The 26899-nt window shown below is 56.1% G+C and overlaps 2 protein-coding genes across 2 annotated transcripts in view; both read right to left on the bottom strand.

Annotated features, from left to right (window-relative positions):
• Positions 1 to 2172: 2172 nt before the first annotated feature.
• On the bottom strand, positions 2173 to 3000 carry LOC111146636 (prolactin releasing hormone). Its single transcript, XM_022502305.1, has 2 exons — positions 2901 to 3000; positions 2173 to 2336 (listed from the first exon to the last, which is right to left on the bottom strand). The coding sequence occupies exons 1-2, from the start codon at positions 2998 to 3000 to the stop codon at positions 2173 to 2175; spliced, it is 264 nt and encodes an 87-aa protein (XP_022358013.1).
• Positions 3001 to 14916: 11916 nt separating this feature from the next.
• Positions 14917 to 26899, bottom strand: part of LOC111145275 (melanophilin) — a 35573-nt gene continuing 23590 nt past the window's right edge. Inside the window, exons 6-12 of the mRNA XM_022500097.1 lie at positions 23145 to 23330; positions 22700 to 22855; positions 21177 to 21269; positions 20476 to 20553; positions 18844 to 18901; positions 16694 to 16794; positions 14917 to 14943 (exon numbers count right to left, since the gene is read on the bottom strand). Of these exons, the coding sequence (XP_022355805.1) occupies positions 14917 to 14943; positions 16694 to 16794; positions 18844 to 18901; positions 20476 to 20553; positions 21177 to 21269; positions 22700 to 22855; positions 23145 to 23330 (699 nt within the window). The remainder of the gene's footprint in view (positions 14944 to 16693; positions 16795 to 18843; positions 18902 to 20475; positions 20554 to 21176; positions 21270 to 22699; positions 22856 to 23144; positions 23331 to 26899) is intronic.

Below are 26899 nucleotides of genomic sequence, written 5' to 3'. Positions count from 1 at the left end.
CACACATCACCTCCCATATCATTTCACAGGATAACGCGTCTGGGCTCTTGTAAATGTCCATGTCATGACAGACTAAGGAGCAATGCCTAATAGCAACAGTGGATTTAGGTTGCAACCTGGTTTCAAAAAAAAAAAGAAAGAAAAACAAGACAGCCAAGACTTTCTGGCCCTGGGGATTTTTTGAATATGGACTAGAAATTAGATGATATTACAGAATTATTAAAAAATGAATCAGGGACAATAATTTTATGGTTATGCAGGAGACCCTCCTTATTTTGAGGAGGAACATATGGAAACATCTAGGGGAAATGTCACGATGTCTACAACTTACTTCCAAATGGGAAGGGGGAGAGAGAGAGAGAGAAAGAGAGAGAGAGAAATGCGGTAATAGTGGTTGAAACTAAGTGGAGGGTGTGTGGATGCTCTTTAGGCTACGTTTTGAACTTCCTTGTATGTTTGAAAACTTTCATGATAAGTTGTAGGAAACATACAACCTCCCGCCCCTTCCTCCCTCTGGGACACAGAAGAGGTGCCGGAGTCTGGAGCTGCCCAGACTCACGCCCTTGTGTTGTCCTGTCTGAGCTTCACCCTGAACTGTGAACTCTTCTCTGAGAAAGTGTGCAATTCAGTGGTATTAGCCCATTGAAACTGTTCTGCAGCCACCACCTGAGTCCGGTTCCAAGGCATTTTCATCCCATTAAGCAGTCACCTTGACAACTGGCGATGACTCTTTTCTGCAAATTTTCATGTAGATTGGATCTTGCAGGATGTGGGTTTTTGTGTCTGGCTTTTTCCATCTAGCATCACGTTTTCAAGGACCCAAACTGGAGCATTCAGTCCAATTCCGTCCCTTTTTATGGCCCAATCATAATCCATGGTGGCCGGACCACGTTTTGTTTATCTGTTCATCCCTGGCTGGGTATTTGGTGTTTCTACCTTTCTGCCTCTTGTGAATTGTGCCGCTGTGAACATTTCTGTATAAACATTTGTTTGAACACCTGTTCTCACTTCTTCTGGGGACGTACCTGGAAGCGCTGTGGGCCATATGGTGACTCGATGTGTAACTGTCTGAGGACGTGCCAGACTGTTCTCCTGGCTGCTCACTCTTCTAGGCCTGGGCCAGCACCTGCCTGCCTTCGGTGCAGTCCTCGCCCCTCCCATCCCTGTGCTCACTGCACCCTGGGGAGGTGCCCACGTAGCAGGGGCTCATCCTTGGGAGAGCTGACCTCTGCCCTCCCTGGGGTCTCCCTGTGGCTGGGGAGGTGGGGCAGCTCTGCCTCCTCTCCATGTCTGGGGAGCCATGGACGCCCCTTTCTTGAATGGGAGCAGGGACAGCCGGGGTCTGGGGTCCTGCAGGCTTGCTCTGGGGCCTCCTGAGTATGGCCCGACTGAAGTCCTGTGGTCAGGGTGGGTTCCTGAGACCCTGCGAGCAGGGTGAAAGCAGAGGCCCATGTGCTTTGGGTGTGGAAGTAACTGGATAAGCCTGTCCCCACTGCTCTCCTTCCCTCATGCTGGGTTGGAGAGGGCCATGGGGAAGGGGTCTACATTGAACGTACACAGGGTTGGCCAGCAAACATGTGCTATGCCTGCCTGAGCTGTCGAATGAGACGGGTGTTACTGCCCCAGGGTGTTTAGATGTGGAAACTGAGTCTCAGAGGGAAGGGCTGGCTTCCATTGCCCGGCCGGAGGCAGGACATAGGGACATCTTGGTTGAGTTTGAAACAAGCAGCTCATCCTTCTCTTTCTCCTCGGAGTACTCAGAAAGGAGGTAAAAGGGACTGGGCTTGGAGAGGGACAGGTCAGGCTGAGGGGCTGTGCTGCCCTCTCCCCGGGGCCTCCTGCATGGGGTGGTGCAGTGCACAGCCTAGGCAGCCACTCAGAGCGGCCCAGGTGGAGGGCACACATGCAATAGGTTGCAGGTGACCCCAGAAGGCCCCAGCTCCCTTACTCAGTGTGGGGTGCCTTCAGGCAAGTCATGGCACCTCTGGGCTGCTGGGCTCTGAGTGTCCTTTCAAGCAAACGTGCCATGAGGACAAACAGCTCCCACATGGCTACCACAAAGACACGTCTAAGCAAGGCCAGCTGCTTTTATTAGGACTGGAGGGGAAGTAGCCTGTGGAGTGGGGAATGCGGGGGGACGGCTTCACAATTATTCCTCTGTGGGCTGGGCTGTCACCCATCCCGGGCGGGCTCGGCACCTCCTTGCAGGGGGAAGCAGGCGGACTGTCGCCAGAGGCTGGGCATCGCCACGTCCCTCAGGGCTGCTCTCCTCCGGCCGAAGCGTCCCACGGGCCTGATTCTGCGGCCCGTGTACCAGGCGGGGTCGATGTCCGGGGCTGGGAAGGAAAGGGTGAGGGCCGCACATGGGTGTGGGTGCTGTGTTTACGGCACGCGTACGCCGTGCACTCCCCTGGGTGGCAGGGTCCAGTGCACACATGCAGTGCTCCCCCAGGGTCCCCAGCTCACGGCTGTCCACCTGCCCAGGCCATGCTGGGACCACCTGTGTAGCAGGGACACCCAGAGGGTGTGACGAAGCCAGTGCTGGACAGTGGGAAGCTTTGGGAAATGGGAATTCAAACTCACCAGCAACCCCTACTCCCCCACCCAGGTACTTGGGCCAGGGGTAGGAAAGGCCAACTCTGGCCCAGGCCACCCTCGGGGGCAGGAAGCGACCCCCTCCACTGTGTGCTGTGCAAGGGCTGGGGTGCCGGAGAGCCGGTGACAGGGCCTCTCTGCGGAAAAGCCTGGTGAACAGCAGGCTACACCCCTTCCAGAGCTGAGGCACCTAGCGATGCCGGGACCCCTGGTTAGGAGGTGACCAGGCCCCAGCCACGGTCCCTTGTCCGGGGAGCGGTGGTGGCAGGTGAGGGAGGCTAAATCTGGGTGTCCTAGGCACTCACTGCGGATCTCCATGGAATGCTGGTGGGCTTGGCCGGCAGCCCCTTTCAGAGCCAGGCACAGCAGCAGCAGGCACAGCAGCCAAGTCTGCAAAGCCTTCATCCCCCCTGCTCCTCACTCAGGCCCCGATGGAGGTGGGATCCCACACAGGAGGGCGCAACCTGGGGCGGAAGACCAGAGTGATGTTAGGCACACGTGCAGGTGTGTGCTCACCAAGGTAGCTGCCCTAGATAATGTGAGCACTGTGTGTGTCTGTGTGCACAAATGTGTGTACACACGTGAGTGCACGGCATTCAACTGTGCGTGAGTGTGCACATGTGAGTGTGTGTGTGCACACACAAGGTGTTAGGAGTGCATTTGTGCTGGTGTGCATAGGAGTATGTGCACGAATGAGTGCATATGGACCGGTGTGCATGGAGTTGTGTGTGCCTGTGAGCCAGTGTGCATGGGAGTGTGTGCACATGTGAGTGCACGTGTGTGGGGCAACACTGCATTGCACACTCCGATCGGTGCTGGGGTGGTCCTGGGCACATACCTAGCAGACAAACCCAACTCTTTGTGAGGTCCTGGGCACATACCTAGCAGACAAACCCAACTCTTTGTGAAATCTGTCACCCTCCCTGGGACCTCCTTGTCTCCTCTGTCCAGAGAGAGTTACCTGAGGCCATCATGTGTGTGTCAGCCTCTGACAGGCCTAGGTTTGCACCGACCCTCTGTTGTGGGAAGGATCCGGGAGGTGTATAAAAGTGGGTGCAGAGTGATGGGCTGTGTTGGACCTGCCTTGGTCTTTCTGTCCATCTGTGTTAGGGAACTGGAAGGATGGGAGGTCTCTGTACCGCTGTGCATGTCGTGCACCCAGGCAGGGAGGGCAGAGGTGAGTAGGCTGTGGGGGGTCTGGTCCCAAGGAGCTCAGGGTCACTGCAGAGGTGTGGGGGCAACTTGCCCACCTCAGACACGGCCAGAGGTGAGGTGTGTCGTGCCTCTGCCTCTCGTGGACTGGGACCCCGGTGCAGGCTTCTTTCCCTTGCTCAGCCCAGGACCTCCGGACACCCCCCAGAGGGCAGGCAGCAGCCAGGAGATGCAGGGGAGTCTGTCCTCTGTCCTTTCCAAGTGCATTCACCCTCATCATAATCCCAGATGCCACCTGCTGTGTCTCCAGCAGGTGGGACCTGCTCTCATGCAGCAGGACCCCTACCACGCATGGGGCATGGCAGCACCAGAGGGCTGTGGGCACCAGAGGCATTCAGAAAGTCCTTGTTCACCCTCCGGAGTGGAGGCGTTGACCTACCTAAGGGGCATCCGTCAGGCTGACCTGGTGCCCCGCCTGCAGGCACCTACATCCTTGGCACTTGGAAGACGGCTGGGAGCCCCCTTTGCTCCAGGGAGGACCCCCTCTGCTGACCTTGACTTTCCAGCCTGTCCGAGCCCCATGGAGAGTGCTCATGGTCTGAGCTATTTAAAATGACCACCTCTCTCCATTTCAGAGGCCCATTGGGGTGTCACACACTGGGCAGTGTTGGGGTCCCCAGTCCGGAGGAACTAGCGGTATCACCAGGAAGCAGAGGAACAAACCAGACCGGCTGGGCTGTTTCTTGTTCCTCTGGGCAGGACCCACGCCAAGTGATTGGCATTGGAGAGGTTGGCAGCACCCAGCTCCCAGTCCCAAAGGACCTGCTTCTCTGCCGGCTAGAGATTTTTGCTGCTGATCCTTTGGGCTTCCCGGTCTGTATTCCCAGAGGAGTTGCACGGGACAATTTGCCTTTTGTCTCCACTGCGGACCATGCTTGAGTGTGAGGGCCTCTGGGCAATCTGGTGGCCCACAGACACACCACCCCCTGACTCAGGGAGCAACCTCCAGCCTGCCAGGGAGAATAGTGAGCGGGAAGGAGCCCAGAGAAACAGCGCGAGAGCTACTCACCACAGGTCCCTACGAGGGTGGCGGCGAGGGTGCTGCGGCTCGGTGGTGACCCAGACAGAGCCAGCTCACCCCCTTTTATAACCCGAGGAGGAGGCAACCCACCCCCCAGGTGCCCCCTGCACCTCCCCCTCCCTCCCAGGGCGGCATCAGGACAGAGTCTGCGCTTTTCCTTTTCTGTCTTCTATTTTTTTATAAAAAAAACTCATTAGCTACATGATTTGTCCCTTCCTGTCATATAATTGCATTTGGGTCGAGTGGTTTTAAAACACATTAGCCTTCCTTCTTCATGCTGGCCCCTGGGCTGACGGCAGAGTCCCCTGCGCCCGTAGGGCCCGCTGTGAACGCAGCATGGTGGCTCGAGCCCCCCAGCCTAGCCCGTCCCCGCCCGGCACCTGCCCTCTGTCCCCGCCGGTGACACGCAGACCACCTTTGTCTTGTTTCCGTTATGCCCAAGATGCTTTCTCCTAGGCCTTCCATAGTCTTCATGATTGAGGTGTAGAACTAGCAAGTTCGTTACTGTTCTAAAACAAGTAAGTTAATTTTTATTGTACAATAATAAACAAATTTGTTTTTTATTATAAAAGCAATTTATATACATTTTGGAAGAATTCAGCATGTGTCGGAAATGAGGGGAAACAAGCACCAGTCCCGTGGAGGAAGTGAGTCCTTCAGCACACGTGATGTGTCTCCTTCTATGGGGGCGTCTCCCTGCCCATTGTCAGGGTATATTCCCTGGATGTCTGCATTTTGAATCTCGCTGCTTCCCTTCAACAGGCTCTCGAGTTGTGAAGAGAATAGCTTTAAAATAGCTGCGTGATACTCTACGACCTAACTGGGACTGAGGAAGCTAACTTCGTATTCGGAATCATTACAGAGGACGTGAAGGTCGTGTGCGCTGTGGCAGGAGTGGCCAGGAGCCCCTTCTGGGGAAGAGGCCTCCTGGTGGCTCCCCTTGGGTGAGCGTGGGGGGACAACCCCCCACTTCATGCCTCTGTCAGACTTCTAGCGAAAGCTTCAGGGTGCACATGACCCTCAGGGTGTCCGTCCCACGCACTTCTCCCTTGCCCCGAAGCTGCCATTCCCGGCAGTGAAGGTTCTCTGGCTCCCTGGAGATTGGGAGTACTGGGACACAGCAGGGGCAGGGCAGCGTAAGGAGCATGGAGGGGGAGGGTGGGCGGGGTCTTCTGCCCTGGGCTGCAGGGTAAGGACACCAAGACTGGATTCTACCAGAATTTCTGCGTCATCCGTGGTCAAAAGCTGCTGGTGCTCGTGGTGAAGAGTAGTGATAGTGACACAGGACACTCTCTCCTGTGGTGTGGTCCTGTCTGGGGGGGTCGTCTGGCCATCCCCACAGATGTGTGCGCAGTCCCAGGGCCCCCAGTGCAAGAGAGGAGCCGTGGGAGCACGTGTGTTTGCCCGTGTGCACACATGCACGTGCACATGTATGTGTCTAGGCGTGCGTACGTGCACGTATAGGCACGTGTGTACATGTGTGTTTGTCCATGTGTACGCATGCATGTGTGCACATGCTTGTACTTAAACACACATGGTCAAGCGTACGTGTGTGCATGCACGTGCTTGTGAGTGTGTCGGACAGTGAATCCTCCCCTTTCAGCTAAGTGGCTTTGTCCCAGTGTGGCACTGGCGCCTTGCCATTGTGGGGGCCCTCCAGCAGGTGACGGCCAGCAGCAGGGCTGGGAGGCAGCACAGGCATTGCGGCTCGCTCCCACCTGCCCTCCCGTCCTTGAACTGCCCGGCACACAGAGTTCAAAGCCATCCACGGTCCTGGCCCTCGCCCACCTGGGCACTCTGTGTTCTGTCAGGGGTCGGCAGATCTTATCAGCTCTGTGGGCCGGCATCTCTGCTGCGGCCACAGGTGACCCGGCCATGACCGTGGGCGGCTGGGCTCCGGTAGGGAGTCTAACAAAACTGGGCTGTGGGCTGGACTGGGCCCCTGGGCGGCGGTCAGCTGCCCCCTGTATTTCCAGCAGGCAGATGACTCATTGCAGGTGTGGCTCCTGATGAAGTATAGAGAGGGGCCCTCAGACCCTGGTGGAGAGACCGCGGTCTGGTTTCTGTAGTCCAAATGCGGGAGGCCGTGGCGACCCATGTGTGGGATCAGTGTCCCGCTGCTGGTCGAGTGGGGGGCTTCTGCTCTCCATCCCGCAGCCCCACCCAAGGTTGGCCAGCACCTGGGAGGCTCACAGCCCTGTGCATGCTGTCTCTTTGGGTCTGCAACTATGAACTATGACCACAGCAGGGGACAGTCAGGATTGGGACTGCAGAGGCCGCTGGGGGTTCACGGTCACAAGGGACATCTCAGAGAGTCCACAAGGGCATGGTTGCCCTGGAGCCTTCCCTGGCCCTGCCCTTCCTGAGGCTGGGTCTTGGGTCCCCACTGTCCTGCAGGAAAGTGCCACGAGTCCCACACACACTCTCTCTCTCACTTGGGCCGGTTTGAGTGGGTTCTGCTCCTTGCAATGAAAGGAGCCCCACGTTGAAGAGATCCTCCTGAGGGACTCATCCCTCCTTGTTCTTCATGTTGGCATGATCAAAGGGACCCCACTTTTTGGAGTGAACTGGCTTCTTTTGAGATCTTTGAACTTTTACCTCTAACAAGGTGGATGTCCAGGCACACGCAGCGAAATGTGATGATGGGTGGCTGTTTTGGGGCCTGGATTTGGGACCATAATGGTGCAATGGGTCAAATAGTGTCCCTTCAAAATTCATGTCCACCAGGGACCTCAGGATGCGACCTTATTTGGAAATAAGGTCTTTGCGGATGTAATCAAATTAAGATGATGTCATGCTGGGGTAAGGTGGGCCCTGAATGCAGTCACTGGGGTCCTTCTAAGAAGAGGACAGACACATGGAGACACACTTGGGGAAGGTGACGTGAGGACAGAGTTAGAGATGGGAGTGACGTGGCCACAAGCCCAGGTGGCAGCAGCCACCAGGAGCTGGGGCAGAGGATGACATGGCTTCTCCCTTGGAGCTTCCGGAAGGAACCAGCACTGTGAGCACCTCGAACTTGGACTTCCAGCCTCCCAAACTGGGAGAGAGTCCATCTCAGCTGTCCTCAGCCACCTGGCTCGTAGCGCTGTGTGAAGCAGCTCCAGGAGACAGAAGCGGTGCTCCATAAGTGTTAAGAGTGACTGACGAAATACTTCTTCCTGGTGCTTATTTCTTGAAGCAGCTAGTCTTGTGGCTTTGGCCTGTGTGTCTTAAACATGGGGTCCTTCTGGAGGCCCAGAAAGACATGCACAGTCTGATGGGAAAGAGGTGGCCTCGGGGACAGGGAGTCACCGGAGTCCGAGCAGCAGGGTGGCTGTGGTGGTTGGTGGGGGGTGGGTTTTCCGTCAGCGACCAAGCTGCTTCTGATATAGAAGGCTTCTGAAAATCCAAACTCTTTTTTTGAAAAATTTTAAATTTAAAATCAATTTAATTCACATGTAGTGTATTATTAGTTTCAGAGGTAGACATCAGGGATTCATCAGAAGCATATAACACCCAGTGCTCGTTCCATCACCTGTGCCCTTGCCTGCCCATCCCCCAGTGACCCCATCCCTCCACCCACCTCCTCTTCAGCAACCCTCAGCTTGTTCTCAAGAACTAAGAGTTTCTTATGGTTTATCTCCCTCTCTTGTTTCATCTTATTTTACTTTTCCTTCTCTTCTCCTATGTTCCTGTGTTTTGTTTCTTAAATTCCACATATGAATGAAACCATATGATAATTGTCTTTCTCTGACTGGCTTATTTCACTCATCATAATATCCTCTAGTTCCATCCACATCATTGCAAATGGTAAGATTTCATTCTTTTTGATGGCTGAGTAATATTCCATTGCATGTATATACCATATCTTCTTTATCTATTCATCCAACGATGGACATGTAGGCTCTTTCCATAGTTTGGCTATTGTGGACATGGCTGCTATAAACATTTGGGTGCATGTGCCCCTTCAGATCACTACATTTGTATATTTAGGGTAAATAACCAGTAGTGCAATTGCTAGTTTGTAGGGTAGCTCTATTTTCAACTTTTTGAGGAACCTCCATGCTGTTTTCCAGAGTGGCTGCACCACCTTGCATTCCCACCAATATTATAAGAGGGTTCCCCTTTCTCTGCATCCTCGCCACCGTATATTTTTTCCTGACTTCTTAAATTTAGCCATTCTGACTGGTATGAGGTGCTATCTCATTGTGATTTTGATTTGTATTTCTCTGACGCCAAGTGATGTTAAGCATTTTTTCCTGTGTCTGTCGGCCATGTGTATGTCTTCTTTGGAGAAATGTCTGTTCATATCTTCTGTCCACTGCAAATCCAAATTCTTGAGAACATTTTAAAGGACTCATCTTTAAGTCAGAAAGTCATTTCTCAAGTATGTGTCATATAAGAAGCAAAGTCCCCGAGAATGTGTCATGTGGGAAGCAAAGTCCCTGAGAGCTGAGATCAAGTTTTAGTGAGAGATGAGCAGTGGTGGGAGCATCTTCCTGCCCCAAGGGGCAGTGGCTCTGGGAACTTGGCATAATATTGTGATCAACGGAAATGGTGTTCTCCAACGTTTATACATGACTCCCACCCAAAGGGTTTCTAAGTTTCCAGCGTGGAAACTATTAGACACAGCTCTTATGTGGGAACTGTGCATGAGTCAGTTTTCTCCAGAGAATTGGCACCAATAGTGTGTGTGTGTGTGTGTGTGTGTGTGTGTGTGTGTGTGTGTGTGTAGAGATGTAAGAAACTGGTTCATGTGATTGTGGGGCTGGCAAGTCTGAAATCTACAAGGCAGGATTACAGGCTGGGGACCCATGGAAGAGATAATGTTGCAGCTGGAGTTGAAAGGCAGTCCTCGGGCAGAATTCCCTCTTGGGAAAACTTTCTCCCCAAAGGCCTTCACCTGATTAGACGAGGCCCACCTACACTAAGAGGAGAATCTCCTTTACTGGAAGGCCACTAATTGTAAATGTTAATCACACCTAAAAAATATTGTCACAGCAACATCTAGACTGGTGTTTAGTCAAATATCAGGGCACCATGACCTAGCCAAGCTGGTACATAAATTTGACCATCACAGACTGCTGTGTTTGCAGGGATGTAGTCAAATGCTCCTTTATCCAGTATGACCCTTGCCTTGGGATTCTGAGCAAGTCTCTCTCTGGGTGGACTTCACTGGGGACAACTGCAGGGGAATCTGGGCAGCAGGAGGGAGTAAAGCCCTTCTGTCTGGAGCTGGCTCTTTCCTGAGAAGCCACAGCTGTGGGGTAACATCTGGGACGGGCTTCACCTCCTTGCCAGGGAAGTCACCTGTAGTTTTAAATTGAATGTGAACATCCAGATGGATGTCTGGAGGGATGGGCATGCTTGCTGGATGAGAGATGACGCTGACTATTCTTGTTGCTTTAGCTGGTCTCCATTTTCTGTTTTCTTCTCAACAAAACACATAGACAGCTCATAGGTCATAATAATTCTGTGCAAAAACAGCTCTGATGTTATGGGCATTGTGGGCCTGCTTAAAGGTCCCATGGCTGGCCCACGTGCTGGATGCCAAGAGCCTGGGGATCAGAAAGCAAGCACAAAAGAGTTTTAGCGTGGCTTTGGGGTGGGTTATCCAGCCCCTGTGAAGTGGGTGTTTCCACTCCGTGCTGCAGAGACCTACAGAATTGTGCCTTGCTCTGTCACTGTGGTGGAAGAACACTGACCCCCGGGCACGCTCTGGGTACCTGGGCCTGGACCACAATGGGTCAGACACGAGGTGACCTGGGCAGAGTGCCTCTGGCTGCCTGCTCCAAGCTTACTTGAAACTCCGAGGGATCTTCAGGAGGTCTGTGCCTTTAGCTCCTCATGACGTTTTTCCTCTTTTTTTTTTTATTCCCAAGGAAGCCCTCCCGTGAGCCAGGGATATAACCTTGGCATGTGAGCAGTAGTGTGAGCCCTGGAAAGGCTGTCACAGAATGGGCGGCTTGGGGGCCCTTTGAAATTATGACCATCACAGCCCTGGGGAGCCTCTCCTCTCTCTGCCTGGGGAACGCTGATCACATGCATGCCTTGGGCTACCCACAGGCCACTGCCTTGGGGAAGATGGTCGCTCATGCCCAATAGCCCCCTGAACACTGGCAGCACAGTGGCTCTGTGTCCATTTCTGGGTGGAACCCCGACTGCTGAGGACCCCACAGGTGTGGGATTTTCCTGTGCTCGGGCCCCCAAGTTACCGCTTGGCGAGGTCACATGCGCACAGCCATTGTTCCTGAAGCTTTCTGCTATGTCAACACAGGCTGGGCTCTGGGGTGTCTGGCCAGGGCCAGTCTGTGCCTTGGGCCCCCATCTCTCTTCTCTAAACTGGTGGAACCGGAGGTTTACTTGCACAAAACGGGTGTTCAGGCCTTGATGGTGGCAGGAAGGGCTAAGTCTGCTACTGGGTGAGGAAGGACAGGCACTGGGGGGTGGGGTGTCCATGGGGCCCTGGGGCTGGGAGGGCAGGGGCAGCATGGCTGTGCTGCAGGACAGGGCAGAGAGGGAGGCCGGCTGCCCGAGCTTGCTGCTACGCTCAGAAGTGAAGTGTGTGCCGGGCCCCGGGGCTCCCTGGGAGGCGGGGGAGGAGGCTGCTCCCCTGCGAGGGTGCAGGGCTCCTTCTGCCGGCTCTGTGCTCTCTTTGAGGGTCTGCATGGAGGGTTTCACTCCATCAGCTGCGGATTAGAATGGATTTCCCCACTTAGCTGGAGTGGGTGGAACGGGGTCTCCTCAAACTCTCCTCCTAGCTCCTGGAACCTGAGAATGCCACCTTATTTGGGAAAAAGGTCCTTGTAATTAGGGGAAGGATCTCCAGATGAGAAGACCACGCTGGGTAATCGAGATGGGTCCTACATGCAATGATAAGCATCCCCATGAGAGGAGGGTGGAGCGAGACCGGAGACAGACACAGAGGGCCCTGTGAGGACAGGGCTGCTGGCTCAGGACTGCGGGAGCCCCCGAGGCTGGAAAGGGCAGAGAAGGGAGTCTGTCCTGGAGCTTCTGGAGGGAGCGGGGCCCTGTGGACACAGATTCTGGACTTCCGGCCTCCAGCACAGTCAGAGAGTCAACCTCTGGTCTGAAGAAGCCCAGACTATGATGACTGGTTAGAGCAGCCCCGGGGCCCGTCGAGATCTGGGCTGGCTGCCATCACCTACCCAAGCTGTAATGTCTTCAGTGTTTGCCTAGACTGTGCGCTAGCGTGGGGCGACAGGTCTCTCTCCGAACACACAGGGGGCAGGCAGTGCAGGGGTGGAGGGTGGCCAAGAGCGCAGGCGGTTGGGCGGCGGTGGTGGTGGCCAGACTCGAGAGAGACTGGTGTGCTGCCCTTGCCCTCGCCAGCCCTGCTGCAGAAGTCGGGGACAGAGGCCAGGAGTCGCCATTCCCCCGGAGGGGGTTGGACGGCAAATATTCAGCTCTGTTGTTGTAGCACAAAAACAACACAGACAACAAGGAAGCTTATGGATATGGCCAGACTGGCGGAGCCAGGCCTTCACCACGGGGTGGGTGTCCTCAGGTGGAGCAGGAGCAGGGGGCTTTGGAGAAAAGAGGAGGGGCTGGCCTGCCTTGGATGAGGTCCCTCAAACCGACAGGCCTCTCGAGGTTCCCAGGGGCTTGTTGGGAAGGCCAGAGGATCTGGGCAGTGGGGCGCCTGGTGACCCTCCTGACGCCCTGGGCTGTCCCCACAGGACGGTAGCTGGAGCGGCCAGTGCTCCCCGGGGTTGCAGGTTCATAAGTCACAGACAAGGTCTCCGCAGAGCAACAAGCCGCGGGTCACCAACATGTGTGCGCGTAGACAGTACTGAGTCACGTGACGGTCGGAGACTCAGCAGCTTTATCAAAAGGTGGGCCGACGTGTCTGTGAGCAGCAGTATTCGGATGTCATGGAAAGAACCGCGTGGAACATTCCACAGAGCCAGGTTCTCCTGACAGAGTGTGGTGTGAAGGAGAGGAATACGGGACGAGCCCCGGAGGGCTGGAGTGCACACAAGTGGGCACAGTGAGCGGCCGGGGGGCGAGACCCTGTTCAGCTGGAAGGGCGGCGTGGAGATGCCAGGGGAGGTGATGGCTGGTCTCTGGGGTGGTACTGGCCACACTTCCAGCCCACAGGTGCCCGAAGGCAGGGAGCTCAGTGGACATGGAAAGGCGCTCCGGCATCCAGGGGGCTTGAGGGACCCATGCAGGGGGCGGGGAAAGAGACTTGGTCCCAGGCAACCTTGCTGAGGACGTGCCAGATCAGCACCAATCCCGGGGCCTCCTGCACTGTGGGGGTGCTCTGCGGGGCCGCCGAGGGCACGAATGCTTGCTCCACCTGACGGGCGCAGGGACAATTCACAGACCCGAGAAGGCCACTCTGACAGAGGAGACTGGTACGTTTGAGTTTGAGGTTGTCAGCACTCAAATTAGCAGTGGAGGAACGCGGCTAATGGGGGGCTGGGAGGCAAGTAGGATGAGGGACCCACTGTCTTATTCCATCAACACTCAGGGACACACCAGGGCCAGTGGGCTGTCTCTCTGACTCCTGTAACTCACAGTGACTTTAGCTTACTTTGGGAATAAGGAGAGGTGTGCCAAAAAAGAAACTGATCCCCTTTCATTTGTAAGAACCTTTCCATCACTGAGCAGTGAGTCAGGAGCTATGTATTTCAGCAGCTTCCAACCCGGGAAGGGGCATCAGATCCGTCTTTTCTACAGGTCCAGCACAACCTGTAGCCTGGTTGTTCGGATCGACCCAGAAGCTGATTCCTGAACCCAGTGGGCCAGGCCAGGGATGGCGTCTCCTCTGCGCTGGCTGTGTTTTGGGCTCAGTGAACGTGCCAAGCTTGCGGTACAGGGTCTGCGTGGTGGTGGGGTGGGGCTCTGTCCAGCGTCAAGGCAGAAGACAGGCTCGCTAGCCAAGGCTCCGGGTACCACTTCTCCATCTGCTTCCGGTTCCCATTTCATTTGAACACAAACACCAGGCAATTTAAGAGAGAAATGTCAAAGCTGGCCCAAAGTCACTTTAGAAAGTAACAGAGGATCACATGGTAGCTTCTCGCTGCAGGAGAGGAGCCTCACACTCAGGGCTGTGTCCTCCTCTACAAAATGGGCCTAAATTTAATCTAAGGATTAAACACATGAGTCCCTGTGAAGCATGTACCGCTGCTCAGTTTTGGGGGGGGGTGTTTCCAATTACAGTTACTGCTCCAAGGCAGCCCCAAGGGTCGCAGCGGGCTCCTCTGAAAACTGGAGAAGCCACATAGACACCCAGAAGTGACAGCAAATGCCAGACTGTCCCAGATGGAGAAGGACTTTGAGCTCAGGACAGTATGGATGGCAGGTGGCTGGAGGTGGCCGGCAGGCATCCCTGACTGCCCCTGGCCCTCTGTCCCGCTGAATGTCACCACAGCAGTGGCAGCCCCGGGCCAGCCCCCAGCCTCTCGCATACCTGCCCAGGGCTCCAGCATCCGCCTCTCCCACAGGTCCTCTGCATCTGCCCTGGACATAGGTCAGAGGCCCACCTGCTGCCCCGTGCTCATGCTGCCCTTGACCACAGAGGAATTTCTCCTGGTCTGTGAACCACAGGGGACCCACAGAATAGCTGTGAGAGGCTCGGTGAGGCCAGCTGGCCATGAGTTCAGTCATTCATCTTGATACCCGATTTCCTTGCATGCGTGCACACACACGTGCACACAGAAACACACAGAGCACCTGCCTGTGCTCTGACACTGTGTGGGGAACACACAGAGGGTGCAGCACCGAGCCAGCAGGGAAAGGGCTAAAAGATCACACCGAGAACATTCTTCTTGTATCCTTCAAAAAGTTTAACACCGTCCTAAAGAAAAAACATGTCAGTTTAGATGTTTCTCATGGATCAGAGCAGGCCAGCAAGGGTGGGGCAGAGGTTGTCCGTGAACGTGAGTGAGGAGCAGAGGGTCTGGGAAAGCTGTCCCCTCGCAGATGGAGTTCCCTTGTGGACGGTGTTGTGTCCTGTCTCTCCTGGACCATGTGCACCACGGAGCACGGGGCAGATTGGAGGGACGGGATGGTGAGCAGAGGGGAAGTGAAGGCAGGGCCCCTGGGTTGCTTCATCTTGTTCCAACAAACTTCCCCCTTCAGGGCTGGTAGGTCATCACAGGTTTCTGTGGAGCACAAATACACACGCACATAGTTGTGCACAGATGGGTGTGCACACAGACATATATGTGGGCAAGCACACACAGATAAATGAGTGTGCACATGCACAGGCATGTACACATGCACAGAGACACACGTGGGCATGCACACACAGACATGAAAGTGTGCACACACACAGACACGGGGCACACACACAGATGTACACGTGTGCACACACAGGAGTACACACAGCAACAAACATATGAGTGTGCACACGCACAGACACATGGGCATGCACAGATGTACACATGTTGCACACACACAGGAGTGCACCCAGCAACACAGACATGAGCGTGTGCACATGCACAGACACATGGGCACGCACGCAGACATACAAGGGTGCACACACAGGAGTGCACACACACAGAGAGACATATGTGGACATGCACACACAGAAAGGAATGTGTCCACACAGGCAGACACAAGTGGGCCCGTACATAGACATATGAGTGTGTATACATAGGAGGGTGCACACACGCAGACACAGGGGCACACAAACACAGACGTGCACTTGTACACACACATACACATGAATGCACACAGCAACACAGACACATGTACACACTGGTCAGAAGGTGCTGGTCAGTCCCCATGGGGCTTCTGCACAGTGTCTCTGCCTCTGCTCCCCCAGCTGTGATGCTGGGTCAGAGGCACCTGCCCCTCATCAGAGGGGGTGTATAGATAGAAAGTATCTGAAAACTTAAGGCTCTGAAACCCAGGGAGGTATTTTCGAACTTGAAAGCATTTAGACTTTCAAGTCCCTGTTGGCCAGTTTCTTACTAACGGTCACCAGCCCTCTGTCAGGCCCGCAGGCACCTCTACCCTTCCCCAGCAACCCCTACACATGTCCTCGTCCCCTTGTTGGGGTGACCTAAAGACGGCGAGCCACCCCTCCCCGTCTGCCAGTATAAGCTCACACAGTTAGGAACAGCCTTTCGCCACCTTCGTGCGTCCCTAGTGTGAGATGCTCGGAAACCCTTTTAAAAATGGAGTTTGCGGAGAGAATGCAGCGCCTGTGGGAGTGGACAGCCACTGGGGTCAAGGGCGTTTGGGCCTTGCCTGCAGCCACTGGCCCCGAGTCATCAAGCCCATCTATAGGACATGGGCATGACCTCGAGGTCCCCAGAGATGACCTCTTCTGAGCTGTCACAGAGCCACAGGTGTGAGGCGCTGTTGGACAGGCAGCGTCCACGCAGGGGAGCGGGAGCCTTTCCGGGTTCTCGTGAGGGGCTGCCAGCCCAGGTGTTCTGCAGAGCGCTCTCTCCCATGGCCCCTGGGGACAGCCTTGACCCCAACATCGGCACACGTGGTTTGCTGAATTAGCTTTACTGCACGGGTGAGCTGCTGGGGCTGAGGAGAGTGTCCTCACTGCCTCGTGCGCTGTCCCCTCCCCTGTGTCCTCTCTCTCATGGACGGTCCCCTCCCCTGAGTGTCCTCACGGTCTTGTGGGTGGTCCCCTCCCCTGAGTGTACTCTCTCTGTCACGGATGGACCCCTTCCCCAAGCCAAGACTCAGCCCAGGGTAAGTGGAGACCCCTATCACTGGTATATTCTGGTATCTTTAAGAAACGTTTTCAATTTTTCTTTAAGTCTTTGGTTGATTTCACTCGTTAGTTTCTCCCATTTTCTCTGCTCTGGAGTCCTAATGCCAGCACGGAAACTAGAGAAGGGGCCCCAGGGCTTTCAAGACGCCTCAGGAGGGAGGAGACGGGCTTACCGCAAAGCTGTGGTTGGCCACCCCCTTCCTGCTGTTGGGGTTTCTCTGTGTCAGGGACCCGTGGTACGCCGACTGCCGATGAAAGGAGGTCCCGTCTTTACCTTCAGGGAGCACAGGAGAAAACAGTTTAGTGCTATTCTTTCTCCCTTGCCTTGGAGCGAGCGTTAAAACCCTATCTCACGGTGGCAGCAGAAATGCTCCCTCGAGTGAAACACAGAACGCACGGCATTTCCTTCAGTTCTGTGATGTGCCATGGGCCTAGGGGGGCGGGGCTCTGCCCCTCAGAACAGAGGGCGTCCCCCCAGGGCTTCAGTCATGTAGCGGGGCATTTGGTCTCCCATCCTAGTCAGCTGTGAGCCACAGGTGAGCAAACCCTGGGCCCGGGCAGCCAGCGGCCTTCGTCCTCCGGCAGGTGTCGGGGGGCCGCCTGACACGTACCTGCTCCTCGGGGCGGGGGTGCAGGGGGTGCTGGGCTGCGTCTCCTCTGCCCAGCCCCATGTTCTGCGACATCTAGGCAGCCTGACATCAGCCACCGTGGACAGGTTTACACCATGGAAACCAGCAGAGGCCACAAAGGAGGGCTGACGGTCACGTTTACACAGGGGGGCTGGCAAACGAGCTCGGGGTTCCATTTTGGGTGGAGAACGTGTTGCCGGGATTTGCTACGTGTTCCTGCTCGTGGACCAAACTCTATGGAGGGAACTGCTCACTCAGAGATCCCAGCCATGGGGCAGTGAATCCTTCCGATGTGGGGATGGATGTCTGGTCCACAGCTGAGAGCCGTTCTGCCGAGACTGGCTGTGGTGGTAGGAGCGGCGTGTGGGGACCAGCAGCCACAGCTGGGCTGGTTCGGCCCCTGGGAAGCCTGCCAGCTCCAGGGGAACTGGGACCAGGTGAGCGGCCTCTGACCGACACCAGGCGCTCACCTGGGCTCCTCCCGCTGGAACTGGGAGCCCTCACTTGGGTGGGAGCCGTGGCACTTGCTGGAAGCTCCCCCCGGCGCTGGTGCATGTGCTCCAGGAGCCTCCTCCCGGCCCCTTGGCAGGTGGCAGGTGGCTTGTGGCCCTGAGTGGGGGCTTCACCTCAGAGGTCTCGGGACCTGCCCTGTCTCCCGCCTGACCTGCCCGGCTACAGGGAGCAGAGAGGGAGCTGCACGGAGGAGAGCTGGGCACAAACAGGGATGTGCAGAGACCTGTTCTGAGGAGGTGGTGGAGAATATTCTGGAGGTGGTGGAGAAACTCCTGCGGGGGAGACAATGCACTTGGCCTCGGAAGGCAGAGGTGGGTAGGAGAGGGAGTGAGGAGGGCTCTGGGCAGAAGGCTCAGCCCAGGCAAAGGTACGGAGGTATGTGTGTGCACAGAGCGATCAATGCCCACATGTGCCTGTGAGCGTGTCTTGTTCACCCAGGGCTCCTGTGTGGGCTGGAAGGTGAGAGTCTAGAAGGCTGTGCTAAGAAATCCCGCTCATTCTGCCGGCAGGTGGGGGCCAACGATTGTTCAGGAGCAGAAGAGGAACACAGAGGAAGCTGAGCGCTGGGACCGTGGCTGTGGGCAGAGCTGTAATGACGGGGTTGTGAGGGCACAGCTCAGAGGCAGGGACAAGAGGAGATGCCATAGCGGCTCAGAGGCCTGGCAGAGCAGCGGGGGGACTAAACCCTGACCCGGAAAGGAGGCTGCTTCTCTCTGGCGACCCGTGATTGGGCTGCAAGGGGAGCAATGCACCAGCACACGATTCCCCGGCAGCCCGGCTGAGCACCACGGGAAAGGCAACCGGGCCTTCCTTCCCGTTCACCCCGAGCGAAGCTGATGTCCTTGTTGCTACTGAGACATCAAGAGAAGCTAAGCCGTGTTCTGTGCTTTGCCTGAGGGGGTTGGGAGCTGCTCAAGCCGGAGAGCCATTTACGACGCAAAACATGGAGAATACCAGCATCACCCCCTCTGCGTGCTCAGTGCAGAGAATTCCAGAACACCCAGCCACCGCAATGCTTCCTGCCGGTGGCCGTGGTGGCTCGGGGAGGGCCCTTCAGGCTCCTGGGCAGGAGATGCTGTGTTGTGGGGATGACACAGAAATGCAGAACCCTGACTGGCCACTCCCACACCCTCCAGCTCATCTCCCAGCCTGCGGGGATGAGTGAAGCCGCTAACTCTTACCTTGGCTTTTCGGGGAATTACTGAACTTCCTTCTGAGAAGATAGGGCGCCGTTGTCACCTAGAAGAAAGAAGACGTCTCTGGGCGTCATGAATTGCTGTCATTCTTAGCCACATGGGGAGCTAACTTGGGACTTCCCACGATTCTTCCAGATTCTAGTGAATTCCGTCCAATGCCTTCTGTTCTTTGGCAATATTGGAACTTTTATCAATATTAAAATACACGGTATCAATAAATGAAACACCAAATATCAGAGCATAAAAGAGATGCCTATGTTTGTCAGCAGCGGGCGGGAGGGCAGGGGGAGCACACATTTCAGCCCCACGGACCTGGGTTCAAGTCCAGGCACCACCCACCCACCCCCATGATGTGGACGACTGTGTGTCCTCTCTGAACTCATCTGGAAAATGAGGCAGTAGCCCCTCCCGGGGTTAGTGGGAGACTACCTGCTCCTCACATGTTCCCAAATCCCATGGCTGCTGGTCCCTATGCCTTCCTTTCACCCTCACTCCTGCCGACTGCCTCTCCGTGATGGGATTGTCCTCTCTCTGTTCTGCCTTGCTGGGCATGAGCAGGTGGCCTCACTCCCTTGGAAATCTTCCCACGTCTGGCCTGGTATTCTGCCTGGCTGGTGTGGGGGATGCACCTGGAAGCCTGCTGGAGAGGCCTCCAGGGCTGGGCTTCCCTGAGCCCATCAGGAAGCCCCATGGCCTCCAGAAGAGGGTGGGAGGTCAGGGCCAGGGGGCCCGGGCTGAGACCCCTCCATCGTTTATCCTGTCATTTATGGTCTGCATGATCTCAGTCAAGGACGTCAACTTCTCTGAGCTTTGGTCTGCTCACTGGGACAACAGGGTTAGCCGCAATGCTTCCTCACCAGGTCTGTAAACCTCAGATGGAAGGAGCCTTCAGAGAAGCACTGTTTTTAACTATAAAGAGCTACCAGTGTCACTGTCACGACACACGCAAGTGCTGCGTGTTCACTGTGGCTCCGAGGGGACATCAGGCAGCAGGCAGGACTGGGAACAGACGCCGCTCTTTCGGGGGCACTGGGGAGGGCACCTCCAACCTCACCCCCAACCACACGGCCTACACCTTGGAGATCCCCTGCATGCTGTGAGCGGAGCCACCGTCCCCCACACCCCGGGCCCTGTAACACCGCATGCTCGCTGGCTCCTGATGCCTCCACAGCTGGCCCCCACGTCCCCCTGGTGGGCCTGTCCCCAGGCCGCTGGAGCCCGCCAGCCCGCACGGGGCCAGGAAGAAGAGCCCAGAACGGACCTCGTCCATGACTGATGGCATTGGGGGGGGGGTCCATGCGGCCTCCTTGCCCCACACAGGACAATGCCCGGGGCGTCACTGGGAGCCACAGATACCTTGCGTGGGGTCTGCCGAGGTGGGAGGCTTGCTGGCCTTCTCCCGTCTGTCCCACCTTCCTGTTCCCCATCTGGGTTTTCCCAGATTTCCCCAACCAATGCTCTGACACCAAGCTTGACCCTGTGTGTGCCTCTGGGGAAGCCACCCTGTGGGGCAGGCCGAGCCGCACGGTGTGTCCGAGTCAGCCCCACTGACACGTGTCAGCCTGCGGCGCGCTGTGCTGCCAGAGAGTGGCCCCGATCTCTTCCTCCTGGAACAACACATACCTCCTCCGTGGGGTCTGCATTCGGATCCTTAGGATTCCGGTCCAGTCTCTCAGCAAGCCGGGGAAGAAATATCTGGGGGCAAGGAAAAGGCCTGTACCTGACGGTGGCTTGTTTGAAGCCCGCCCCAGGGGGACCGGCAGGACGGGGGCATGGCCTTTCTCCGTAAACATGGGGCCAGTTGCTCAGGGATGGCCCGTCAGCCCCCAGCTCACCAGCCCAGTGGCCTGGGCTGCCAGGTTCAGCCCAGGAACACACAGGACAGCCTGTTAGCTTTGACATTCAGAAACAATGAATACGGTTTATAAGTCTGTTCCAAGTATCGCAGGGGATATACTCATACTCGAAAGTGACACGTCATTTATCTGAAGTTCAAATGTCCTGTGTACCTCCTGCAGCCAGACCTGGGGCTCCCCCGGGACCACCCTGTGTTTGCCTGCCAGGTTACCCCACTGGTGTGACCGGCTCTGGGGACCCCAGCTTGACTCTGGGTGGATGAGTGTTGGTCCCAGACCTGCTGCGGAGGGTGGGGGGCAGCCCCCTCCCTGCTGTCCCCAGGGAATCTGTTCCGGTCACACCCAGCCAGGCTGGTGGGGCGGGAAGGGAGGGGGCCAGTCAGCCTGTTGGTTTCAGGCTCCAGGGGTGGCTCTGGCAGGGGCTCTGGGCCCAAAGCCTGGCACCGGGCTTCCTGTACTCACCGGCAGGTTAGATTTCCTCCGGGGCTTTCCCGAAGGCTTCACGGTGAGCCCTGCAGCCTGTAAGGCGGCAATCTTGGATTTGATGTTGGAAACCTGCAGGAAAAGGACAGACACACGGACGTCACTCTGATGTGCCAGCTTGACGTCACAGTCCAGGAAGAGTAGCCTCCCGTTCACCAGCTTTCTTATGGTCCCTTTAAGATGGGGTCCCAACAGATGCGGTTCCTGGGGACCCATTTTCATGTATCTTCATGGTTGTCGGGGAGGGGGCTGCTGTTCCTCGCGGGTCACCCCCATGCAGGAGGAGAGGGGCTCTGTACACTTTCAGGCGCATCGGGAAATCTGGCTCCCCCCCAGGGATGGCAGGAGGGGCAGTGACAGCGGACAGTGTCACCATAGCTCTAAGGGACAGGCGTACACTACGGGCAAAGGCTTGGCTGGCGTCTGGCAGAGCCTGCCTTCCTGACATCATTTTAAATGAGCCCCCAACCCTGGCTCCCATAGTAGCCAAAGGAAATTTCTGGAAACAGAATCAAGGCCCCATCACCCCTGTTCTGGTCCCTCCAATGGCTCTCTGGACTCTGTCCTCCTCTTGCAGCTGCCTCCCACCCTCTCCCCCTCACTCCTTCTGCCCCAGGCTCAGGGTTTCACTGCTCCTTCCTGAACATGCCAAGTTCAAGACCACCCCAGGACCTCCACATATGTGCGCTGCCTTCTCCTTGCAATATTCCTTGCTGAGCAGCCCACCTGGGGGCTCCACCAAGCCACCCTCACACCCTCTCTGCACGGCTGGCTTCAAGAACTGATCCTTGGTCATTGGCTTGGCCTCTATCTCCTTCCACGAAAGCATAAACTCCATGAAGGCAAGGCTCAATCTAAGAGTGCAACAGCTGTGCCTTTCAGGAGTTTGAAAATCGTTTGCTGAGCAAGAAGGAATAAACTAATGCAAAGTCCTCGGGGTGGCTTGTCCCCAACACGCACAGCTCTGGAGACACGCTTCTTACTCCTGGTGGACACCTGCTGATGAGCAGAAGTGAGAAAGGGCTGTGGGTGCGGACTCCCCTTGCAGCCCGAAGGGCAGACCCTCTTTTCTCTGGGGGACCCCGGGGGAGGGCAGAGTAGAGCTCAGTCATCTTGGCTGTCCCTGAGAGACCCTGGCTCTGTCCTTCGACCTTTGTAGGCTCCCGACGCTTGAGTCCTGGACCCACACTCGGGCTCACAGGATGACCTTCGGGTCAGAGTCTGCTCCAGAGCCCCAGGGTTGTCTTAAAACTGGAGCCTGCTTCTGGAGAAGGCCCCTCCTCCTGGGACAGGGAGGGGTAAGCGTCAGCATCATTCCTGTAGGGCTGAACACCCTGCCTGCCTCTCCCCAAGGTAAATGGGATGAAGACAGGGGTGGTGGTGTGGGCAATCCCCACGGAAACCCCAAGCTCCTGTTCTGGAGCTTTGGTGCTCTGTTCACAGCTGCCAGAATCCCGCCATGATTCCGCCTGGAGACCCCGCGCCCCTGGGACTGGTGTTACCTCACTTTCCACCTGCTGAACCTCCGAGGCCGTGACAGCCACTCTATCCTCCAGCTCCAGCAGCTTCTTGTCTGTGGTCCTGCTGGGCTGCACGAGGTCCTGAGGGTCCCCGGGGATGGTTTCCTGTCTGTACATCTGGCCCGCAGCCCCGCTCACCTGGGAGAGGGAAGCATGGAGCATGACGACAGCAGGAGAGATGGCAGGGCGCTCCCCAAGATGGGCCCATCCTACGGTATTCTCCTCTGAACTCGGGGCTGGTGGACTAGCTGGCCGGCTGGGGGCTAAGCCTCCCATGCAGCTCTTGTTGGGGCCCAGGGCCCCCCAGAGGTTGGCTGGCTGCCTGGGGTGGGCAAGGGGCTAAGTCACAAGCTCTTGCCTCCTGGCCCGGGAGTCAAGAGCTCTTGCCTCTGCCCAGGTCCTGCTGAGCCCAGTCATGCGGCCTCACCTCCAAGCCTGCCCCCGGGAGGTCCCTGATGGAGGGGCTCCTGTCCAGTTCTGCTTCTTCCTCCTTGTTCCCCTCCTCCTCGGATGAGGCTCCCTGGTCACTTATGTGGCTGGTCAGCTCCTCCAGCTTCCTCCTGAGGGTCTCCTCTTCTCTGTCGGCATCTGTGGGCTCGCAGCCTGTGAGACACTGAGACCACCAAACAGACTGGCATTCAGCTGGTCATCTGTGTGCACTGTGCTCAGAGACAGGGCTCTGGGAGAAGTCTCCACTACTCGCGCCCAGTGCCTGTGCTGGGGCCAGTCCTGGCCCTCGTGAACCGGGGTCTGTAGGGTGGGGCACTCCTGTGATCCTGTCTCCACCCAGGCCAAAGATCCACCATTCGTGACCAAGACACTGAGCTTTCCTTTGGGGACACTTTTACCATGGGAGGACAGTTCTTCCCTCCGACCCTAAATGGGGTCCCCAAGATGAGGGAGTGTCCGGCAGACAGAGCCCACTGTCACCAGCAGGAATCTGGGGCCCAACACCGCAGAAGCACTAAATTCCCAAGAACTGGAAGGAAAGCTAAGGCCACCATCCATAATGGGACCTGGGAAGGGGAGCGTGAGGCCCGTTTTGACACTGAGAGTTCTAGAACACCAAGTAAAATCTGGGAGTGGCACCACAAGAGAGGGCAAAGGGTGAGCACAGAAGAATGACAAATTCAGCAAGCGAGGCAGCTGGATCTGAAAGGTATGATGTGTCACTACTGTAAGGTAGCTGTGGTCACCGCCACTCCTGGTCGGCACAGGAAGGCACTAATTCATTATGCCAGGCTGCTCGAACTAGAAGTCATTAGCGGGTAAGAGCCTCGGGTTGCTCTGGGCCAGGAGGCACCAGCTAACAGCCTCAAGTGACTAAAAGTACAACTTCCTCCTCTCCTGAGTCACCAGAGTCTATTAGCGCCCAGACCAGACCCGAGAAAATCAATCCTTCCTTTCTTCCAAGCCCAGCAGGTGCATCCTTCCTGCCATTATCTCCTCGGGAGCTCACCCTGTTTTCAAAGGGAAATGCTGAGCGAGAGGATGCGTTTGCGTTGTTCGGTAGGTAATTGGTTTGATCTTCACATCACCGAGGGCTTTGAGTGGGCAAAGCTGCCCAAAGAAGAATACAAAAGCTGAGAAACGTCACCGTCACCGCTGGGTGAGGACTTGGAGCGACTGCCGGTAACTGAGCCGCCGTCTGGCTGCCTGGGGTGGAGAGGTGGGATCGATACCTGGCTGAGAGTGTGCACAGACTGCTTCTGTCTTCCGGGACACGTGCACAGGACACGTGGCCGGCACAGAAGACCCCACCCCCTTACTGAGAAGAAGAGGGTGACCCACCGGTGCCTGACACAGTTGCTGTCAAATGTCACTTCCAGAGTGAAAAAAAAAAGCATCCCGAGACAAGGAACTGGGGTTCTTGTTCTCATCTGGGGCTGGAGGAAAGACAAGAGCTGAGCGGTGACAGGACCCACAGCCCCTTGCAGGGACCCCTGGAATGGTCTGCCCTGGGTTTTCCCCAGGGTACCTGGCCTGCTGCCCACTTGGCCTTTACACAAAGTGTGGGACATGTGCTCTGGGAGAGGCTGGGGGAGGTGGAGTTGGAGACGAGCTCTGAGCATGAAATAGGGAATCATTCAAGGAGGCAGGAAGGATGGCACGTACCAGGAGGGCTGGCTAGATGTCAGGGAATGTGTTTTACTGAAAGTTCCTACAGTCGTTAAATTAAAAACTTACTGAAAACAGACAGTTCCAGTCTTTATCACCTTGTCATCTGACTTGGGGTTCCTCTGTCCACTGTGGCTTTGCCACACAGGGAGGTCCCTGCCTTGGCCTCACCGCCCCTCCATCACCATTCCCCAGCCCTGCTAGGGGCTGACCCATAGTCTGATCAAAGGTTACTTTCCTGTGTAGTGTTTTCCTCACTCTTCCGTTAAAGAGGGTCCAGGCCCCAAGAAGTGTGAGCCACTCTGGGTGGAGAATGCTGGACGGCTTTCACTGCAGACCTTCTCAGGGTCTTTCACACCCTGGTGTGCTCAGGGCAGAGGGAGAGCGCCCTTCTTCCAGAGGCAGAGGGTGGGCACAGAGAACTCTAGCCCATGGCTGTAGGAAGCTTCTGGGTAGCGCTCCAGGAAAGAGAGTCAGCTGTGCCTCAGGGCACGGACTCTGGAGAGGGAGAGACTTCACATTTCTGTTCTGCTGACATTAGCCCAATTTTAAAACAAAAAACATACACCAATTCCTCAAAAGCCATGCGAAGAAGTGCTCCTTCTACAAGTCTGCTGCTTTTTTTTTTGGCATATCCCATTTCCCGAGGCTTGGACAGAGGATCAAAGTTGGAAGAGCCTCTCACCTTTCCTGAATCAGCTGAGACTGGGGAGGGGCTGGCACCCCACCTGCCCCTTGGGAGTCCCACTCTGTGCTGGCACCTCTGCTGCTGGGGACAGAGGGTTCAGCAAAGTCTGGGTCCCACTGGGTAGCTCCACTAGTCACCGAGGGCCATGGACGGTGCTGGTAGAGTGACAGCCAGGAGTTTTAGGGGGGTGTGTGGACTGGGGCTGTGTCAGATGAAGCTCCTCCTGGGTTGTCAGAGTGCGCACAAGGCTAAGGGGCTGGGGAAGGCCGGAGCTCCCTGCAGAGCGGCCCCTCCCACCTGCGTCTAGAAGGGGGCCAAGCACAGCTGCACGGGTCCCAGCTGCTTTCCGCCTTCTCTGAACAGGCTCAACATCAGTCATTCCTTCCACCTAACAGCCTGAGCTCCATCCCTGGGTCCCCTGAAGGGAGAATTCCCAGGGGCACCTCCCACCCCTCAAGTCTCCCTGGGGGAGGGTCCCAGGAGCTCTGAGCCAGGTAATAGAGCCTGGGTCAGTCCCCGCTCCTGAACACATGCCTGAGACCAGCGGTGGCTGAGCTGTCTCCGGGACTCCATCCAGAGCAGGGCTCTCCTCTTGGTTTCCTGCCTCTGGCTGCTCACTAACAAAAGGCCCTAATCCTAAGATCTCCTCTGTAGGAGTTGGGCCTTGCCAGGGTCTCCATGAGTCTGCATCAGCCTGTGGTCAGGCTGTCCTCGTATAAGGTGGGGTGGCCTTTCCCTCAATAAAACGTACTTGCTCAGATCTGACTCTGCTGTCTGTAAGCGGGACCATGGTTTAAATTCAGGGAAGGGAACCCGGGGTACTCAGAGGGATCTTGTGATTTAGGTCATAAATCAGAGTCTACAACGTGAGTGAGTCTCACTCATTTAACAGGTGTTTTGTATGTTAAGTTAAATTTTCTTAAAACCTGCGGAACATCTACTAAAGGCATACCGTGGTGGAGTATTTGCTCCTCTTGTAAATGGCAGAATGCTTGATGGGGTGTAAGCTAAGAATCTGCCTCCAGAGGAACTGATGAGGGAGCAGGAGGCTGGCTGAAGACAAAGCAAAAGCTGGTACCTTGCACCCCCTCTCCATCCGCTCCCCCTCGGTAATATGTGTAGCATTCCTCAGGCACCCCTGACTGTCATAAACTATAAACAAATAGTTAACTTGCAGAGGTCACAATCCTGCAAGACAGGAGTCTCCCTTTGTTTACAAATCAATAGCCAGAGGCAAATAACTCCGTTCCTCAAGCCCCAATGTCTCCCTCCCCACCATAAATGAAACTGAAGGAGGCTGAGAGAGAAGAGAATGTAAATATAATTAAATCTCTTCTGAACCTAAATCTCATTAACAAAGACGATTGATAGCAGGA

The sequence above is a fragment of the Enhydra lutris genome, unplaced genomic scaffold, assembly GCF_002288905.1.
Source record: "Enhydra lutris kenyoni isolate GAN:26980312 unplaced genomic scaffold, ASM228890v2 scaffoldscaffold1, whole genome shotgun sequence".
Lineage (NCBI taxonomy): Eukaryota > Metazoa > Chordata > Mammalia > Carnivora > Mustelidae > Enhydra > Enhydra lutris.
Note: the sequence above shows the minus strand (reverse complement) of the source record. Positions and strands in the feature narration are given on the sequence as shown.